The sequence below is a fragment of the Lipotes vexillifer genome, unplaced genomic scaffold, assembly GCF_000442215.2.
Source record: "Lipotes vexillifer unplaced genomic scaffold, Lipotes_vexillifer_v1.1 scaffold1081, whole genome shotgun sequence".
In the NCBI taxonomy this organism is placed as follows: Eukaryota; Metazoa; Chordata; class Mammalia; order Artiodactyla; family Lipotidae; genus Lipotes; species Lipotes vexillifer.
This window is the reverse complement of record NW_006779039.1, coordinates 1,872,570-1,893,115: the sequence shown is the minus strand read 5'-3', so window position 1 is coordinate 1,893,115 and position 20,546 is coordinate 1,872,570. Positions and strand designations below refer to the sequence as shown.

Genomic DNA, 20,546 nt, shown 5'->3' with positions numbered 1-20,546 from the left:
ACTTGCCCCTACTCTGTATCCTCCAAGAGAAGGAAAAGTTTAACAATTTATTGGCAGTCCAGAAGACTGTGAGTCATTGAAGCAAGAGACCACTTTGGGTTTATTTCTGTGTGTCCAGCATAAACTGTTAGTAATTGTTCAACAAGTACTTAATACATGCATGGATAAATGTGCTTCAGTTGAAGATATACCACATACCTAAAACTCTTTTGGGATGGAAGTTGTATTTCAATCTCATGCAAGTTTAGTATCAAAGATAATCATTTTCCTTTCCCTTCACTTCTCCTTCTTGACTTTTTTCTGCCTTAGATGCCTATACAACAGCCGAAGTAGTTTACTCTTGGACTCTTGGGAAGAACAAATCTGTGGAAGTGGCACAGGATGGCTCTCGACTGAATCAGTATGACCTGCTGGGCCATGTTGTTGGGACAGAAATAATCCGGTCTAGTACAGGTATTTCTTTATTTTATTTAGCAAGCATTTTTGTAACCTGTACCACATACCAGTCACTGTTTTAAGTGCTTATAATAACTTATGTTAATAAAGCAGTCTTGTGAGGTAGGTACTATTATCTTAAGGAAACTGAGGCATACAGATGTTTAGTAATTTGTTCCATGTCAGTTATGTACTGTCAGAGCCAAGATCTGAACCCAGGCAGATTGGCTTCCAAGATCATGCTTTTAACCATGATCCCCTGCTGTCTATTCATGAGTTAGGTCGAGGTCATTAGGGCTGGACTGTGGTAGAAGAGAAAGCAGAAGGAAGCCATGATAGTGGGAGAGCTAAACTTTGATCCTAAAGTTTTCATGAAGATATTTGCTTAACTTCGCCAGTACAGAGGTGGCAATGTAATAACCCCAGGAGAGTCCAGAACACAGCCAGGAGGTCCAGGAATGAGCCATGGAATTATTTTCTTAAGTGAATCACCCATTTCAGAAACAAGTGTGTCTGGCAAACATTGCCAGGTCCTCTCAATGGCTCTTCCTTGGATATTGATAAATGGTACTTAGAGGCTTGTTCTGTAGCCTTAAGTCCTATCTATTTGAAACTGACCAGTTGTAGGGGCCTGAGGAAGGACGCACCCTGAATCCCAACTAACTTTAGGGTATTTGACAAAATGGAGTATATCTTAGGGGCCCACATATCTTACAATATTTTTTGCCATGAAAGGGTGGGAACTTTCAACACTTGTCTCCATGGAAGATCTCTGAATCCACAATTATAAATGAAGTAGGGTACTCTTGTCCTTTTTTTCATTAGCTGGACACTGCTGTTCCCTCTCATAGTGTTACGGTATGTCTGTGGTCTGTTCTCCCTCCATCCTAGGACCAGGGGCTAGAAACAAAAAAGCAGCATTTGAAATGGAGTTAAAGGACAACAGGATTTAGAGATTTGGAACTTGGTGTGGGGAAAGGCTATTCTTGAGAATGGCAATACGGAGGTTCAAAAGGCCAGAGGTTTGTGAGAACATGATCTCTTGGAGAAGGTCAGCTGATCTGTGGGGGTGAGGGGAAAGTACCCACCTGGCCAGTTCTGCTCTCCCCAAGCAGTTAGAGGGAGGAGGACCTTTAGTGCCTGCATGTACAAAGTGTATTTTTACTGTCCTACTGTGACCCTTGCATTTTTGAGCAGAAGCCACCTCCTGCTGTGGGGTGCCGCTGCTGCTGCAAATGACCTCCCATCTGAGATCAGACCCTCCCCTCCCTCCCACCCCAGCCTGTGAGCAAAGAGTACCCAGCATAGCAAGGCGGACCCCTAGAGACCAAGGGTAACCCAGGGGCCCTGGAGGTCCACTCCATAGAAGGGAGAGAATTCCTGGGGCTATAGCATCTGTTCACTCTCCTGACTTCCCCATCCCTCCTTAGCACTGCTCACCTGGTATCAACTTTTGAGACCCAACATTAGCGATTCAAGCAGCCCCATTTCATTTGGTTGAGCCACTGTTTGTTTAGTCTTTATCGCACATTCATGATAGAAAAATTAGAAATATCAGAGGAACAAAAAAAGTAAATTAAAATATTCTTTAATTCCACCATCTAGAAAAAAACTTTTTAGAAGAATTTCGTGCATTAACTGATTATTATACATTTTGGTGTGTAACATTTAAGAAGGTTCTCTTTGCACTTTTAATATAAATATGTTTTTATATAAATGGGGCCATAATATTGATACTGTTTTATAAGCTATTTTTTATGTAATTTTATATTGGAAGCAGGTTTTCTTGCCACTAAGTGTACAGGATCCAAATAAAATGTACACACAAGCTAGTGATATATTTTTATTATTAATTTATTTATTTATTTTTGCTGTGTTGGGTCTTTGTTTCTGTGCGAGGGCTTTCTCTAGTTGTGGAAAGTGGGGGCCACTCTTCATCGCGGTGCATGGGCCTCTCACTATCGCAGCCTCTCTTGTTGCAGAGCACAGGCTCCAGACGTGCAGGCTCAGTAGTTGTGGCTCACGGGCCTAGTTGCTCCGCAGCATGTGGGATCCTCCCAGACCAGGGCTCAAACCCGTTTCCCCTGCATTAGCAGGCAGATTCTCAACCACCTGTGCCACCAGGGAAGCCCAGTGATATATTTTTATTCAGATATAATTGACATTAGTTTCAGGTGTACAACATTATGATTCAATATTTGTATGTATTGTGAAATGATCACCACAGGAAGTCTAGTTAACGTCCATCACTATACATAGTTATAGAATTTTTTTCTTGTGATGAAAACTTTTAAGATCTACTCTTAACAGCTTTCAAATGTGCAGTATAGTATTCTAACTATAGTCACCATGTTGTACATAACACCCCAAGGACTTATTTACTTTACAACTGGAGGTTTGTACCTTCTGATTCCTTTCACTCATTTCACCTAACACCTACCCTTGGCTTCTGGCAACCAGTAATCTATTCTTTGTATCTATGCGCTTGGTTTTTTGTTCATTTTTGGATGATCATTGTTGTTTTTTGGATTCCACATGTAAGTGAGATACAATATTTGTCTTGCTCTATCTGACTTATTTCACTTAGCATAATGTCCCCAAGGTCCATCCCTGTTGTTGCAAATGGCAAAAATTCTTTCTTTTTATGGTTGAATAATATTCCATTGTATCTATATATACCACATCTTCTTTATCCATTCATCCATGCAGAGATACTTTGGTTGTTTCCATGTCTTGGCTATTGTAAATAATGCTGCAGTGAAGATGGAGGTGTATATATCTTTTTAAGCCAGGGTTCTCATTTTCTTCAGATAGATAAATACCCATAAGTGGAATTGCTGGATCGTATAGTAGTTCCATTTTTATTTTTTTAAAAATATTTATTTATTTATTTATTTATTTGGCTGCACCTGGTCTTAGTTGTGGCATGCAGGATATTTTAGTTGCAGCACGTGAACTCTTAGTTTTCTTGTTTGTTTGTTTTTGGGTTTTTTTTTGTGGTACACGGGCCTCTCACTGCTGTGGCCTCTCCCATTGCGGAGCACAGGCTCTGGACACGCAGGCCCAGTGGCCATGGCTCACGGGCCCAGCCGCTCCGCGGCATGTGGGATCTTCCCGGACGGGGGCACAAACCCGTGTCCCCTGCATTGGCAGGCGGACTCTCAACCACTGCGCCACAAGGGAAGCCCACAAACTCTTAGTTTTGACATGTGGGATCTAGTTCCCTGACCAGGGATTGAAACCGGGCCCCCTGAATTGGGAGCGTGGAGTCTTAGCCACTGGACCACCAGGGAGGTCCCCCATTTTTTATTTTTTGAGGAAACTCCATACCGTTTTCCATAGTAGTTGCACCAGTATACATTCCCACCAAGAGTACATGAGGGTTTCCATTTCCACACACCCTCACCAACATTTGTTTTCTGTTGTTAGTTCTAAGTAGTTAGTAATAATATTTTAACAATTAGAATGGGCATATATTAATTATTACCTGTTTTAGTTTTACTCTAAATTTAAAAAGAAAATTAAAAGGCCATCATCTGAGGCTACAGCCAGCCTTCTTGACAATGATAAGTGTTGCTATCAGTGGGAAGCATAGCACTTCATTGTGAAACTCAATATCTTCATCTTACTGGATCATAATCCATTTAACCAATTACCTATGATTATTTTCTGTTTTAATGCTATAAAGAACACTGCAAAGACCTTCTTTTTCCATATAACATTTTGTTCCTATGTAATTACCTGCCTAGGATAAAAACAAAATATTGAGATTGCTCTTTCAGAAAGTAGGCACATTTAAAAATTTTTAAATACATATTGACAAATTGCCATTCTAAAAGGTGAAACAATTCACACTCTCATTATCAGTGTATGAGCATGCCAGTTTCCCTTCACTCTTGGCAATGCAGATGTTATGGATTGAATTATGTCTCCCCAAAAGATATGTTGAAATCCTGCCCCCTAGTGCCTCAGAATGTGATCTTATTTGAAAATAGAGTTATTGCAGATATTAGATTATAATAGCAAATTAGTTTTGAAAACATGATACAGTGTATATCAGTAAACTATGCAGGTGTAAGAAGGAATGAGGAAGTTCAATGGGAATATCTGCAGGATATACTGTTGAGTGAAAATAGCAAATACAAAACCACCAAAGACTATAAGGATATATATTAGTATAGGAATAGTATTTCTAGAATATACACAAGAAGCTGTTAATTGTAGTTAAAGGAAGGAGAAATGAAATGAAGGAGGTAGACTTTTTGCTGTATATTATTTGACACCCTTTGGTTTAGAAACCATATAAATATTACCTCACATAAATGTATATTGTTTTCATGTGACTATAAATCATGGGCATTCCTTTCTGAATTCTGATATGCTCCTCTATGTGGGGTCCAACATACTAATGGGAAGTTGGGCCAGAGAAAATCCCACAATCTGTGGGTGTTCTGTTTTGTATGAGTGGTTTTCTCTCTGAAAGCTGTCAGTCCTCAGCATGAAGTAGTTCTAAGCAGAGAGCTCCTGCTCTTTGCTCCAGATTCAAACATGTGTTAAATAAATGAATGAAATTTCTCTAAATTGGTGGCTAGTTCTTCACACTGTTCCCTACTTCAGCACTGACTCCATTTTCCCTTATTTGCAATATTTACATTAATTTTCTAAGAGGAGCCTGATTTTATTTTTGCACCTTTCCTAGAAATTTGACCATTTGTTAGAAAAACTCTCATTACTGTCATTGTGTATGTTATTTGTTTAGACTTGGAACATAGGTAAGTGAAGACGAATCAGAAAATAAGAGCAGCGTGGCGGGTGTGTTTTGACCTACCTGCAGATGCCATTCTGTGGGCGGGGGGGTGCGCCAAAACCCCATGGCTGCATAGCCAGAGCAGCAGTTGACCCCTGAGGTCACCATTTTGGTGTAGTGAGGCAACAGCCACCAAGGGACGTGGCCCTATTGCGTGGCTCACTGCCACCGGAAGAGGGCTCTGCTGGAGTTCTGCAGTTGGCTTGAGCTCCGCTGTTGGGCGGGGCTTTTGTATCTACTCCTCTGTATGCCAGAGCTGTGGGCTGCTCTCAGAGGTTGGGTTCCCTTGCAGTTGAATTTAGACTGCTGACTGTACTTTTGATCAGGTGATGATGCTGGCAGGGGACCTGACACCACCTCCAGGATTCGCACAATGTTGGCTATAAGGTATGCCATATTCCTTTGTGCTAGCTGACCCCAAATTATCTGGCCCTGCCAATTCCCAGAGCGTTCCCCATGAGGCAAAGCAGAAGTGGGCCTCCAGAGGAATGCCCAGGAAACCTGGATATCTGCCTTGGGTTCTCATTTCCCCACTGGAGAAACCATAGACTCAGAGGTACCATCTAGGTGCTGCACTGAGCTGGCCTGGGGGAAGGAAGAAGGTGACAAATTGATACCACTTCTGTTATCCTTCTAATGTCACTTTTCCTGGTTTTCATGCCCCAGATGGGTGCTGCTTCAGCTTTACTTCTTAGATCTGGGATTTTCACAAAGATGTTCTCTTCCGTGGGTAGCTGCTAAACCATATTTTTGTGACAGGGTACTAGAGCTGGGGCTGTCCTATTCCACCACCTTGCTGATCTTACATCACTCTCTTTGCTTCTTTGGAAGAGAAACAACAAGATAGAAATTGAAGGAAAGAAGGATAGAAAAGGAGAGGCTTAAGAAAATATATTCAGTTATTTAAAACAATGGCTAATTTGATAAGCTCTTGAAAAGTCCACTTGCTTTCCTTTCAGATCTAAAGAATATAACTTATATAAAATATATAATAAATATTCATAAATATTAAATATTTTACATGATCAGATATAGGATTAATAGACAGGAAGGAATTCAGGGGTGTGAGACTAATATGCGGAAGGGGAGGAAATTCCCCAAGCTAATCAAAGTCCAACTGTTGTTAAAAATAAATCTTCAGTGCCTCCTCAGCTGAGAAGAAGAGTGAACAGAAGGACAGGGAAAGAAAGCAGTTGAAATGTACACAGATAGGAGAGAGGGGGAAAAGGAGGAGAGAGGGGGAGGGGGTGGGGAACAAAGAAATAAAAGGATTGAAAAAGTGGCAGAGAGAAAAAAAAGCAATCCCAATGTTGTAATGAAGAAATTCTATAATTTTGTATGATAGTTCTTTGCTAAATTAAAACTAAGCCTACTTGTATTTTTCATGTTCACATAAACATGCTAGAATGTGAATACACACACAATATGGATTGTATATTGAGCTTTGGCTAACCAGATGGTGCTTCCTAGGCTTAGGTACAAGGGAGTGGGTGAGGTAGGAAAGTGGGAAATTGACTCATTTGGGAGACATACTAAAACCAAATGGGGGCAGAGAGAGAGAGAGAGAGAGAGAGAGAGAGAGAGAGAGAGAGGTGAAAAATAAGAAGCTCTAACAAGAAAGGTAGTAGAGCAATCAGATTGCATGGACCTTTGGAGACTCTTTGGGGAAATTTGCCTTTTACTCTTTGAGAGATGGGAAACTATTGGGGAGTCTTAAGCAAAAGAAAGACTGAATCTGACTTTTATTATAATAGACTCATTTTGGCTGGTATGCTAAGAATGCATTGAAGGGGTCAAGTACAGAGGCAAAGCACGTTACGAAGCTATTACAGTACTCTAAGTAAGAGATGATGGTAGCTTAGTCCAAAGCGGTAACAGCAGAAGTGGTGAGAAATGCTCAAATTATAAATATATTTTGAAGAACTGTCAATGTGTCTGCATCCGTGTCTGCATTTGTGTATGCACACATGGAAACATGCACGAGGGAGGGAGAGGGAGCGGTCAGTGATGTTAAAGATTTTGAAGAATTTTGAGTTGTGCTCCTGAGAGCTACCATTTACTGAGATAGGAAAATCTGTTGGAAGGGATAGTTTGGAGGGGTTAGGAAATGGAGACAGTAAGAGCTAAGATTTGGACATGTTAGGTCAAGATACCTATTAGATCCCCAAGTGGTGATATCTGATGGGTAATGGAATATATAGGTGTAGAGCATTATAGGGAACCCTAGGTTTGCCATATCAAAGTACCATAAACTGAATGGCTTAAAACAACAGAGATTTATGTCTCCTAGTTCTGGAGGCTAGAAGTCTGAAGCCAAGGTGCTGGCTGGGTTGGTTCCTTCTGGAGGCTCCTTTTATACAGAAGAGGGGGAGGGGGAGAGTCCACTGTAGTGCTGACCAATGACTGAGCAGGACCACTGACGGGTTGCTCATTGACAGTTGCTCACCTGGGGGAGGGGCCCACTGCAACACCGACCAATGGCTGAGCGGGGCTGCTAGAGATCACGCCTGCCCCACCACTATTACAATTCCCCACTGTCAATGTCCATTCCACAGTCTTGTGGGAAAAGGGGTGACGATTTTTCTGGCTACTTCCCACTGAACAGGGGAGGTGAGGGGGTGATTGTGAAATGGAAATGATCAGCTTTGGGTCGAGAATATTCCTTAAAAATGTTCGTAAGCAATACAATTCTTTTTATCTACAACCATTTGAACCTGATGAAATTCCTTCTACAATGAAATTTTAATCTCAATACTTACTCTTTTTTTTTTTTTGCGGTACACGGGCCTCTCACCGTTGTGGCCTCTCCCATTGCGGAGCACAGGCTCCAGACGTGCAGGCTCAGCGGCCACGGCTCACGGGCCCAGCCGCTCCACGGCACGTGGGATCCTCCCGGGCCAGGGCATGAACCTGCGTCCACTGCATTGGCAGACGGACTCTCAACCACTGCACCACCAGGGAAACCCAATACTTACTCTTTTTGAAGAGCAATCTTAAGTCTTCTAAGGGTTCATAAGCCCATTGCTCTCTAGGCCTGTCAGGAGTTGGGTCATTTTCTGATGACAGTGGTGCTGCTTTAACCTGAGTGTGATGAATCCATGGCTTTACTCCAGCTAACTTGACAGATGAGTGTGTGATAAGTAATACCACATGTGGTCCTGTCCACCTTGCGGTCAGCTGGTGCTCAGTTCCTTGTTCCCTCCAGGTTTTAAGGAGGACTCGGTTTCTGGGCTGGAAAGGATGTAACATTACCTCAGTTGTATGGGCACACCTGCTGGCAAAAAACTCATGAACAGAGGTTAGTATAGTGCCCAGAGCTTTAACATAATTGGCAACTGCTAGATCTTTCAGAGCATTTATAGATTCTCCCACCTGGGCAGACACCTGGAATGGCCTACCATACAATATTTCACAGGGTCTTAATTTAAGCCTGCTTCTGGGAGCCACTCTGATCCATAGCAGGGCAACTGGCAAGGCCTTATCCCAAGTTAAATCAGTCTCTTGACATATTTTAGCAATGCTCTTTTTTAATGTATAATTCATTTTCTCGGTTTTTCCTGTTGATTGTAGTCTCCTGGATGAATGTATCTTCCAATTCATTCGCAGTGCTTTAGACACTTGTTGGGTTATGCTAGAGACAAAAGTAGGCCCATTATCACTTTGAAGGGAGTTAGGCACTCCAGATCAGGGGATAATGTCCTTAAGGAGGACTCTGACCACTTTGGAGGCTTTTTCTGTCCTGGGGTGATATGCCTCCACCCATCCTGAAAAAGTGTCCGTAAATACTAGCAGGTACCTGAAATTTCCTGTGGCTCAAGGCATTTGAGTAAAAGTCTATTTGCCAGTCCTCGGTGGGGTAGGTTCCTCTGTGCTGAGTCCCCATCTGGGGAAGTGTGACAGCAGTTTATGTGTTATCTTTAGCATAAATCATGCAATTTTGAGTGGCTTGCTGGATGGCCCTTTGTAGGTTAGGCCCCATTATATATCTCTGAATCTGTTGTAAGGTGGCATCTCTCCCGTAATGGGTACTATTATGAATGTGCTGCAGCACAGTGTCCAAGAGGGCCTCAGTAATCAAAACAATTCCTTGTACTTTACATTTCTAGCCAAGTGAGGTGTGATCAAGAGTGAACCCCCATTCTTTGGCTCTCTCCTTCTCCTTTCCTGAATATACTGACTGGTATTTTGACAAGTCGATCTGTGGGAGAAGTGACCATATCATGGATTGTTAACCCCATTCCTTTGCTGCTTTCTTTGCAGCTTGGTCAGCTAACTGACTGCCCTTTATTATATGAGTCTCACCTTTCTGGTGGCCTGGGCAGTGCATTACAGCCACTTGTGAGGGCTTATGGACTGCTTCTAATAGTGACAGGATTTCAGAAGCATGTTTTATGTCTTTATTGTTTGAAGTGAGAAGCCCCCTTTCTTTCCAGTTCGCCCCATGGGCATGCACCACAGAGAATGCATAGTGAGAGTCTGTGTATATATTTACTTGCTTCCCTTTAGCGAGGAGCGGGGCTCTTGTCAGAGCAATGATTTCTGCCTTCCCAGCTGAGCTCCCTGGGGGCAGGGCTTTTGCTCCAACAATCCTTTCAAGGGTTACCATCACATACCTAGTGCATCACCTACCTTGGTCCATGAAGCTGCTTCCATCGGTGAACAATTTCATATCTGGTTCAGCCAAGGTCTGCTAAAATACACTAGCTTGATGATTTGTAGGCAGTCGTGCTCTGGGGGTTGTGCAACATCAATCGGGAGAAATGTGGCTGGATTTAGGGCTGAAGTGACCTGAAATCTTACGCTGGGATTGTCCAGGAGAATGGCTTGGACTTTCCCATTCTCCCTGAAGTCAGCCAATAGCCCCCTTTCTGCTCCAGTAAAGAAAGGACATGGTGAGGAACATACACAGTGGTGGATTGCCCCAGGGTAAACTTCTCAGCTTCCTGAAATATGTCACAAGTAGCTGCTACAGCTCGAAGGCAGAGGGGTCATCTCTTAACAGTCTGTTCTAGTCTGTCTTGAGAAGCAGGCAATAGGTTGAGGGCTATTTCCCGGAGTTTGAATTAACACCTCAAGACTTATGCCTTAGCTCTCATGGACATACAATTTGAAAGGTTTCTTTAAGTCTGGTTGTTCCAAAGCCAGGGCTGAGACTGACTTTGTTTTTATTGTTTCAAAGGCTGTTTGGCATCCTGTAGTCCAAGTAAGGGGCTCAAAATCATGTCCTTTTAAAGCCTCACAGAGGGGCTTTACTATGAGCCCATAGTTTGGGATCCAAACCTGACAGAACCCTGCCATTCCCAGAAAGCCCCTCAGTTGTCTGCAAGTCTTGAGTGTTCCCAAGCCTGCAATTTCCCATTTTCTGTTAGTCAAAAGACCCCACTGTCCTTGGGAAAGGACAAAGCCCAGATACGTGACTTGTTGCTTACATATTTTGGCTTTTTTCTGGGAGACCTTATATCCACAATTGGCCAAATAGTTTAGGGTTCTAATGGTATTTTGAGACACTTATCATATGTAGGGCCTGCTATAAGCAAATTGTCCACATATTGGAGTATAAGTCCTTCATCCAATATTAAGTTTCTAAGGTCCCTAGCCAACATTTCCCCAAACAAGGTAGGGGAATTCTTAAATCCTTGAGACAGGACTGTCCAACAATACTGTTAGACTACCTGTGTTTCTGGGTCCTGCCATTCAAAAGCAAACAGTTGCTGTGATTCTTCTGCAGTAGGAATGAAGAAAAAAGCATTCTTCAAGTCCAAAACTGAGAACCAGCTATATTCTCCCAGAATAGTTGTAAGCAGAGTGTATGGATTAGGTTCCACAGGGGGCAAATCTTGGACTATATCATTAATAGCCCTCAAGTCTTGGACAAAGCAATACTCTGCTGAGTTTGGCTTTTTTTTGTTTTGTTTTGTTTTGTTTTGTTTTGTTTTGTTTTTTGTTTTTTGCGATACGCGGGCCTCTCACTGTTGTGGCCTCTCCCGTTGCAGAGCACAGGCTCTGGACACGCAGGCTCAGCGGCCATGGCTCACGGGCCCAGCCGCTCCGCGGCATGTGGGATCCTCCCGGACCGGGGCACGAACCCGCGTCCCCTGCATCGGCAGGCGGACTCTCAACCACTGCGCCACCAGGGAAGCCCAGAGTTTGGCTTTTTGACAAGGAGATTAAGGCTGTTATATGGGGACAAGGTTTATTCAGTCCTATTTTCAAAAACTTTTCGAGAATTGGCTGAATTTCATTTTGGGCCTCTTGCCTCAGAGGGTATTGTTTTAGATTAGGTGTCCCAGCATCCCTTTTCAATGGGATTTGTATTGGCCACGCGTTTTTGGCCTTCCCTGGGGTGCCATCAGTCCATACTTGTGGCCTCACCTTTTCATAGACCTCAGGGGGAAAGAGCTCTGTCTCCTTTTCTGGGACATCCATAAGTGCCATCTGTAGGCTTATAGAGTACTGTGGTGGGACCCTGATGTCAAGCTGTCCTGGCGAAAAAGTTAAGTTACTAGAGCATTTAATTTACAAAGGAGATCTCGGCCCAGAAGAGTGATTGGACACACTGGCATATATAAGAAACTGTGTTTCAGGGTGAGGTCCCCTAGTTGGCATTCTAGAGGTTGTAAGAAAACGATTTTGTACTTCTCCAGAAACTCCTGTGACCAGGATGGATTGAGATGTTTTCTGTGCCATCTTGGTGTTTACCACAGAGTATGTTGCACCTGTATCTATCAGAAAGTCAGTCAACTTGGCCCCCACTGTCAAAGTTACCTGGGGCTCCTGTGGGGAAATTGGAATTGGACGCCTCAAGTCCAAGGCAGCCCTGGGCCTCTTCATTCATTATCAGAGTGTTCCTCCCTTTCTACCATATGAGAGCCTCCTATCTTTCTTTTATTGTTTTCTTTCTTATTCTTCAGCCTAGGGCAATCTTTTTTCCAATGCCCTTCCTCCTTGCAGTAAGCGCATTGTTCTCTCCCCAGTGGTGGCTTACCTCTCTCCGGGTTAGTAGCCTTCCGGAAATCCAATGCTGCTGCCAGCAAAGTGGCGTTCCGTCTTGCATCCTCTTGATTCTGTCGTTGTGCCCTTTTGTTGAACACGTTAAAAGCAACATCTACCAATTGAGAAGGGTTCATTGCAAGTGCACCATCAAACTTTTGTAATTTTCTTCTTATACCTGGGGCACTTTGCCCAATGAATGTCACATTTACTATTCTCATATTTTGGGGGGCCTCAGGGTCTGTATCAGTGTAGCACCTATAAGCTTGATAAATTCTTTCTAGAAATTCTGATGGATCCTCATTTGGTTTTTGGCATATCTCCTGAATTTTGTCTAAGCTCTTTTGCCTAGGTACTCCCTTTCTAAGACTCACTAAGACACATCTCCTATAATATTCTAGAAGTGGCATGCCCCCATTATTAGGATCCCAGTCAGGCTCAGCAATAGGAACTGCTAGATTTGCTTCTGGAGCTTCATCTGGATCTGGTAGATGGAGCTGGTGTGATTCCTTTCTAGCCTTGTCAACAACCATCCTTCTTTCAACCCCAGTAAGCATCATATTCATAGGAGTGTGAATGTCTGCCCAAGAGGGATGGTTAGTGGCAAAGATAGAAGTGAGAAGCTCAGTCATATGGAGGGGGTCCTCTTGGTATGTAGGGTTATGGTTTTTCCAATTAAACAAATCTGAAGTTGAGAATGGCTTGTGCATCCATAGAAACACAGTTTGTTGGCCATCTGCATTAAGGCTTCCTATGGGATATTGGCACAAGGGAAATTGCCCTGCTCCGAAAGTGGCTCCCAGTCCAAATTGGGTGCCCTGTTGGGTCTTAGAATGGTGACACCAAACCAGGCCCCTGTGCCCCGAGGGTTAACATAGAAACTTCTAATTGATCCCCATAAGTAGGCGAAACAGGGGGCCGTGAATGTGTTGGTGGCACGGGGGTTGTTGGAACAACTGCTGTTGCAGTCTGCTCGGCCAGTGGAGGAGCCAGGTTGGCCAGAGGGGGTTTTAAGTTTTGAAATAACATGTCCTCACTCTCACTTTCCCCCTCTCCCTTTTGTAGAACAGGTTTTCCCTTAGTTTTCCTTTCAGACAGCTGTACCATAAGGTGGCAGCTACCTGACTTCTTGCCCTCCTGATTCAATAGCATAAATGCTTCTACATATGGAATCTCATCATTTTTACATGCTCTTTCACAAAGCAACTGTAATTGCAAGATTGTATAATAATTAAGTGATCCATTCAAGGACCATCACTCTCCTGATCCTAACGTATATTGGGACCACACACTATTACAATAGAATATCATCTCTTCCTTAGTCATAGGCCCATAGCTGTATTTTGCCTATTTATTTAAGATACACCCCAAGGGGCTTTCCTTAGGGACAGATGGAGTATTTCCCATATTTATAAGTTCAAGAATAACAAAACACAAAAAGCACAGGCAAATTCCAATACCAAAGGCACAAACAGATTCCATCATGAATGAACACAAAACAAAAGCAAATGGCGCTTCCCTGGTGGTGCAGTGGTTGAGAGTCTGTCTGCCGATGCAGGGGACACGGGTTCGTGCCCCGGTCCGGGAAGATCCCACATGCCGCAGAGCGGCTGGGCCCATGAGCCATGGCCACTGAGCCTGCGCATCTGGAGCCTGTGCTCTGCAACGGGAGAGGCCACAACAGTGAGAGGCCCGCGTACCGCAAAAACAAAAGCAAATGAATACAAAACAAAAGCAAATAAATCAGTTCACAAATCAGGTAGAGTCCAACAGCGATTCCCCTCTCCAACAGGGTACCCCAATCAAATGAACAAATTGGCTTGTCCCTTAGAGCAAAAGCCCAAATTGAGAGGGGAAAATGTTCCCTGTTGTACACACCAGAGTGACTTACCCTACTATATGGAGCCCATCGGCTCCCAAATGTTGGTTCCTTACTCCAGCTGCCAAGCGCTGGGGCAGCCGCTGCCACTTCAGGGAATTTTGAAGGGAAGATCCTCAGGGCAAGTGGACCCAGCAGCTGCTAGGGCCTTACCCGAAAATTCCCCAACCTGGGCTGGCTGGCCACAAGCAGAAAGGCTCCTAGCTAGCTTTGCCAAAAATTTGTTACCAAGCCCAAGCTCATTCTGCTTGCCACACGACAGGCCAATAAATCAGATCAGTTGTTGGAGCAAGGAATAACAACCAGTGGTTGAGTGGGACGACTAACGGTAGTTTGTTGACAGTTGATTGCTAACGGTTGCTTGCTTGGGGGAGGAGCCCACTGTGACACCAACCAATGGCTGAGCGGGGCTGCTCTAGCTCATACCTGCCCCACCCCTATTACAGTCTCTGCCTGTCATCACACATCTCCCTGTGTCTCTCTCTTCTTTTGAAAAGAGAGCATCAGTCATAGTGTATTAGGTCCCATCCTACTCCAGTATGACCTCATCTTAACTAGTTATATCTGTAACAAGCCTCTTTCTAAAGAAGGTCACATTTTGAGGCATTCAGGGTTACGAATTCACCATATCTTTCCAGGAGACATAGTTCAACCCATAACAAGTAGGAAGCCCAGGCAGAAAATATACATTGGGGCATTATCAAAATTGAAGGTATTATTTAAAGATACAGGCCTGGATAAGAATGCCAAGGGAGTGAGACAGAAAAGAGTACTGAGTCATGACAATCTCAAATGTTGAGAATTTAAAGGAACCAGCAAAGGAGATTGGACAGGTCATGATGTAGGAGGGAAACCAGAAGAGCAACATGGCCTAGAAGTTTGGTGAAGAGATTCATTCCAGGAGGATGGAGTGCTCAATATGTAAAATGCTTCTGACAAATCCAGCATAATTTTATAATTATAATTAACTGATAATTAACTATTGGATTACAGAGTTGATGGGAGGGTATAAAGTTAATACTCCAAAAACACTCAAAGTTGTTTGGTATATAGTAAGAGCTTAACACGTGTTCACTCTTATTTTGAAGAGGGGTGATGTAGGCCAGCCCATATTCTGCTATGTGAACTTTAGGTTTTAACCCAATAAATCCATTCAAACAGTAGAGCATAGTGGTTAGAAAGCATAAGCTGTGGAGCCAACCCATCTGGAGTTGAATTCAGGCTCTACCACTTACTAGCTGGGTAATCTTCTGCAAATTGCTCAGTCTCTCTTTGCCTCAGTTTATTGACCCATAAATGAGTATAACAATAGTACCAACCTCATAGGGTTATTGTGAAGATTAAATACTTTCAGAATGTTACATAGCAAATGCTATAGAAGAAATTATTTTTAATTATTATTTACATGAGGACATTAATATACTTGAATGAACTCGTGTCAAAATTGCTCTGAGCAAGCTGTGTTGGTACACTGTTAAGCATATATTTTTGTAATAGGGACAGTGCGGGCACACTAATGGTCCCATTCCACCAACAGTCAGTGTCACAGTGGTCCCCACAGTGGCAGTTTCCCTGGGTCATTTTCCTCAGGACTGGCCTCGTTTATGCACTCTCCCCGTTTGCCCCAGCAGTTGCCGCCCAAGGCCTGGAAGAGCAGTGCGCTGCAGCAGCCTCAGGCACACACACACATTGCAGCTTGTCGTCTTGGGTGAGTCTGAGTCTGGGGTGTTTCAGGTCTCCATGCAGGCACACTGACAGGTAGACCAGAAGACCAGTGGAGATGGCAGTGTTGTGACTGTGAATTTGGGAGACCCTCTGCTGGTGTGAAATGCCAATTGAAGGTGCTACGGCTGGAACATTGTGACCTTGTAATAGGGGTGGTCGCTCATCGCATCTGATGTGCAAGGCCCCAGCACAGGCATTGTGGGGGCGCCTCTGGCAGCAAGGGGAGGCCAGGAAGCTGGGGTGTTTACCCTCCCCAAGGTCAGGGAGGACAGGAAATGGCCCCGGAGGAAATAATGCAGCTGCCTGGGCTGCCTGCTCCTACCAGGTCCTCCCCAAGGTGGGGCAGTGCAAGCCTGGACAGACGGGCCGACTGGAACTACCGCACTAGGATACAGGATTTGACACTCTCCCCAAATGGTCCCTCCACGCCAGTACAGGGGACATTTGGTGCCCGGGCCCGGGGCCCAAGATGCTGGCCTCTGCCCACCCACATGCCAGACATCTGCTACTGAATGGTGTGAACCCCTCAGCTCAGCTGCTGTCCACGCCCCTGCAGTGCCCTCCTAGGTTGTAACAAGCGCAAGGTAGGTGTGCAGTGGTTAGCATGAGACCCTTGCCACGGGGTTCAGAGGGCCCACTCAGACAACAGTCAGCTCACAGGGGTCCTCGAGTCAGAGAGTGTGGTGAGAGTGTGGATGGCAGCCTTCTCCCCAGGCCCTCCAGGCTTTCTGGCCTCAGGGCGGTGGGTGAGCTGGGGGGCCTGGCAGGTAAGCTGGGGGGCCTGGGGACAGGCTGAGGGCTGTGTCCCACAGAGCTCCAGAGCCCCCTCTACCACTGCCCACTGGCCAAGCTCAGGCTTTGAAGCAGCAGTGAACCTCTCCCCCATCCCCACCTCAGCAACGTAATAGTGGTGGCAGTCTCCATTCGTCACAGTCCATGGAAGCGTCAGATTCTCTCCAGTTTAAATAAAAGCCTGAGGGCCAGCTGGGTTCTGGGCGCCTGGCTCTGTCAGTGATGATGGCTGGGCAGGGTCTGGGGACCTGGCCCTGTGGGCACCACCAGCTGAGACCTGCCTTTTCAGCTGGGCCTGGGCACTGGTGGGAGGACCCAGATTGGGTGCTGGATGAACATTCCCAGACAGGGTGACTGGCCTGCAGAGTGCCCCCTCCTCTTAGCTAGGACCTGACCTCGGAGCCTTGGAACCTTGAACAAGTAAATTGAGCGGTAATGACATTGCTTTGCTTATGGGATTTGTTAAAAGCTGCAAGGAGGCATGGAGACCGAAATAAATGTCTCCCCTTCCTTTTCTTGTCAGAACAGAGAATAACATTTATTTTGGTGGAGGTTTGCAGGAACATCATGACCTGACCATGAGACCTCAAGAACAAAGGATCTGACACCAAGAAGTTTGCAACAACTAACCACATCCCTCCCTCACCTTTCCTATAAAAGGGCTTTGTGGAAAGCTTTTGGGGAGTTCGGGGTTTTTAAGGCGTGAGCCACCCATCTCCTTGCATGGCCCTGCAATACTCCTTGCTCTGCTCCAGACTCCGATGTGTTTCAGTATTGTTTGGCGTCGCTGTGCATTGGGCACACAGACTTGCGTCTGGTAATATTTTCACCAAAAAATAAAAAAAACCCACCTCTGTACTACTTCATGATTATTAAAGAGATCTGGTTACGTGGACCTGAGAGGTGCTGCAATGTCTTGTTTTGAGTATAAGGTTAAGGAGCTTTGTGAGCTGAATTGGGGCCCACCTTGATCCAGCAATGTTTATTTGGCTGCATAATGTCTAATTTTACTCTCCAGGAGAATATGTCGTCATGACAACCCACTTCCATCTCAAGCGAAAAATTGGCTACTTTGTGATCCAGACCTACCTGCCATGTATCATGACTGTCATTCTGTCACAAGTGTCTTTCTGGCTCAACAGAGAGTCTGTCCCTGCCCGCACGGTCTTTGGTGAGTGTTGTTTTATGGAGAATGTGGCAGGGGCAGGGGTGAGGAAGGTGGAAGAACCATTATTGGAGTGAATGTGAGGAACACCTGAGCCAAGCATTAGTAACTAAGTCACTGGATCTTGGTGTTTCTAGCAACTGAATTCTTTAAAGGCAGTGGTAATAAGAGTGTTGGAGTATTAAGATTTACTGAAATGCTTCCTGTCTCAGTCAGGTTTGCTTCAGGAGCTGGAGAGGGATGGAGCCTTCAGTGAAAAGGAGAGGAAATTAGTGGGCAGAGCTGGAGAAAGTGAAGGGTGGGAAACTAAGTCCATATACTTGGATACACTGAGTACTCACAAAGAAGACTTTTCTACTGATATTTCCTACTGATATCCTGAAGCTTTACTGTGTGGTTAGAGAGTAAATGATGTTGTTTCAGAAAGAAGAAGCATTTTCAGTCAGGTAGAAGAGGAGACAGTAGTGGAGGAAGATAAATAATAACCTGTAAAGTAAGAAAAAAGAAAAAAAATTAGAAGGGTGTGATATCATGGAAGTCAAGAGAGGTGAGTGTTTCAAGAAGAAGGGAATAATCCTCTGGGGTGAATTCTGTGTGTTTAGGTAAAATGCAGATAAAAACTGTAGGGTATCATGATATGCTTGGTTGCTAGTGATTTGAAAAGAACAGTTCTAGTGGAGTTGGGGGAGCAGAATCTATATAGGAGTAGATTAAAGATGCCCAATTTTTGGAAATATTACAAACTAGATACGCTGAAAAATCTTCCTCTACAAAATCCTAAGAAAAGCAGATAAAATATAGAAAACACTCTTTTTTAATATCTGAACTCATAAGAAATGAAAGAAAATACTCAGTGGCCCAAACGGAAGAAGGAAGTGAAAACTGGAATGTTAATCACATGAGCTTATACCGTTGTAGCAGGAAAATGGATGGATAGATGAACTACTAGTCTTGGTAGATAAGAATTTGAGTTTTAAGGTAACACAAGAAAGACTTTTAGCCTGAGTGAAATTAAGGGTTAGAACTAGGACTGTCGTAGGCTTAATAATGGCCCCCAATGATACCCATGTCCTAATCTCTGGAATTTGTGAATGTTAGCTTATAGGGCAAGAAGGACTTTACAGATCTGAACTAAGTTAAGGATTTTGAGATGGGGAGAATATCTTGCATTATCTCAAGCAACTTTAGTTGAGTGGGACAGACATTCATTATCGAAGAAGCATATTAGACTTTTAGAAGTGCTCAAAGGAAGTGAGGAGGGCAGAGTCACAAAAAGACTTTGTAGAAGAGTCTTGAAAGAGAAGCACTGGGTGGCAGGCCTGGACCTCTTTTAAAATATGCCAAACCTCTTTGTCCATCCATGAAGTGCACCAAATGCTTGATTGAGGGTCCTACCAGCTCTGACTAGCTAAGAGCTCTTCACAAGATGACAGTTTTAATTAAGGCTTAGAGACTAGAGTTCTAAACGTCTCTACTGAGATATGGCACATAAATACTTGTGTTGCAATATAGTTCCCTCCATCCATGCTTTGGCACTGCTATAAATGTGTGAGTGTGGACAATTGCATTTGCTGATAACCATAAATGAGATAACTTGTTTCTTCTGTGAATCACTTCTTGCTCAGTGTGATCAGAGGGTTACAGAGCCTTAGATCCATTCTCAGAATTTACCAGGCTACAAATTCAGATAGTTTGTTATGAGGTGCTAGCTGTATGGCTAATTCCTGACAGGGCTTAAAATGTGTTTTTTCTAACTCTCTGCCTAGTTTGTGCAAAGGTGCTCCTTTAGAATCTGTCTGCTGAAACTGTATTAAGTCTTTTCCAGTCTGAATTTTCATTTATATAGTAAATATGTAAGTAAGGTACTCAAGGAATCAAGATATGAAAGGAGGGTCCAGAGGCTGCAGAGCACATGGCTGTCTCTCTGGGTAGAGTTAATAGTTAATAGGCCATATCTGCTTGCTTCTCTGTGTAACATCTCTCACCCCATTATGACTACCTTCCATGCCCTACTTGACCCAGGCTCATGAGGGTCACATTCCCCATCTTCTTGAGGAATCAGAAAGAGGTTCTGACTATTCCTTCTTCCTCAATTCTGGATGATTTTGGGTACACAACTGCACCACCAAAATTCTGGGAGAGACAGTAGGGAATATTCATAGATGGGGAGAAAATGGCAAGGAGAGATTAAAGAAATTGCCCAAGATACAAAGCAAATAAGTGGCAGAACTGAGGACTTCCTGCTTCTAGTGTAGATATTCAAGACTAGAATACTCTTGCTAACAATTATAAAATTACTATTGTTAAAATGTGATTATAATTAGACTACTATAATTAATTATATAATTATGGCAATACTATTGTTAATACAACAGTAAAAATAAGAGTGATGTTAATTATAGAAGCTGCTATTTATTGAGTGAGTACTCTGTGCCAGATATTGTGCTGTGGGCTTTATGAACATCATCTATCTCATTTGATTCCCCAACAAATCTCTGAGTCTGGTATCATCACACACATTTTACACATGACAAAACTTAGAGGGGTAAAACACCTTGTTCAAGGTCATATTACAAGTAAGTGGGATTGCCAGAATTTGAGTCTATTTCAGTTTGACTCTAAAGCTCATATTGTTAACCACAACACTATATAGCTCATATGTATATCTAATATATGAACAGATTAGAAATAAATTTTTAATAGAATTTAAAAGTGAATAAAAGAAAGCCTTAAATTTAGGTTAATAAACACCA

At 43.7% G+C, this 20,546-nt stretch overlaps 1 protein-coding gene across 1 annotated transcript in view; it reads left to right on the top strand.

Moving 5' to 3' along the window:
* Positions 1–20,546, top strand: part of GABRA3 (gamma-aminobutyric acid type A receptor subunit alpha3) — a 156,189-nt gene that overhangs the window by 118,114 nt on the left and 17,529 nt on the right. Inside the window, exons 6-7 of the mRNA XM_007452130.1 lie at positions 310–453; positions 17,647–17,799. Of these exons, the coding sequence (XP_007452192.1) occupies positions 310–453; positions 17,647–17,799 (297 nt within the window). The remainder of the gene's footprint in view (positions 1–309; positions 454–17,646; positions 17,800–20,546) is intronic.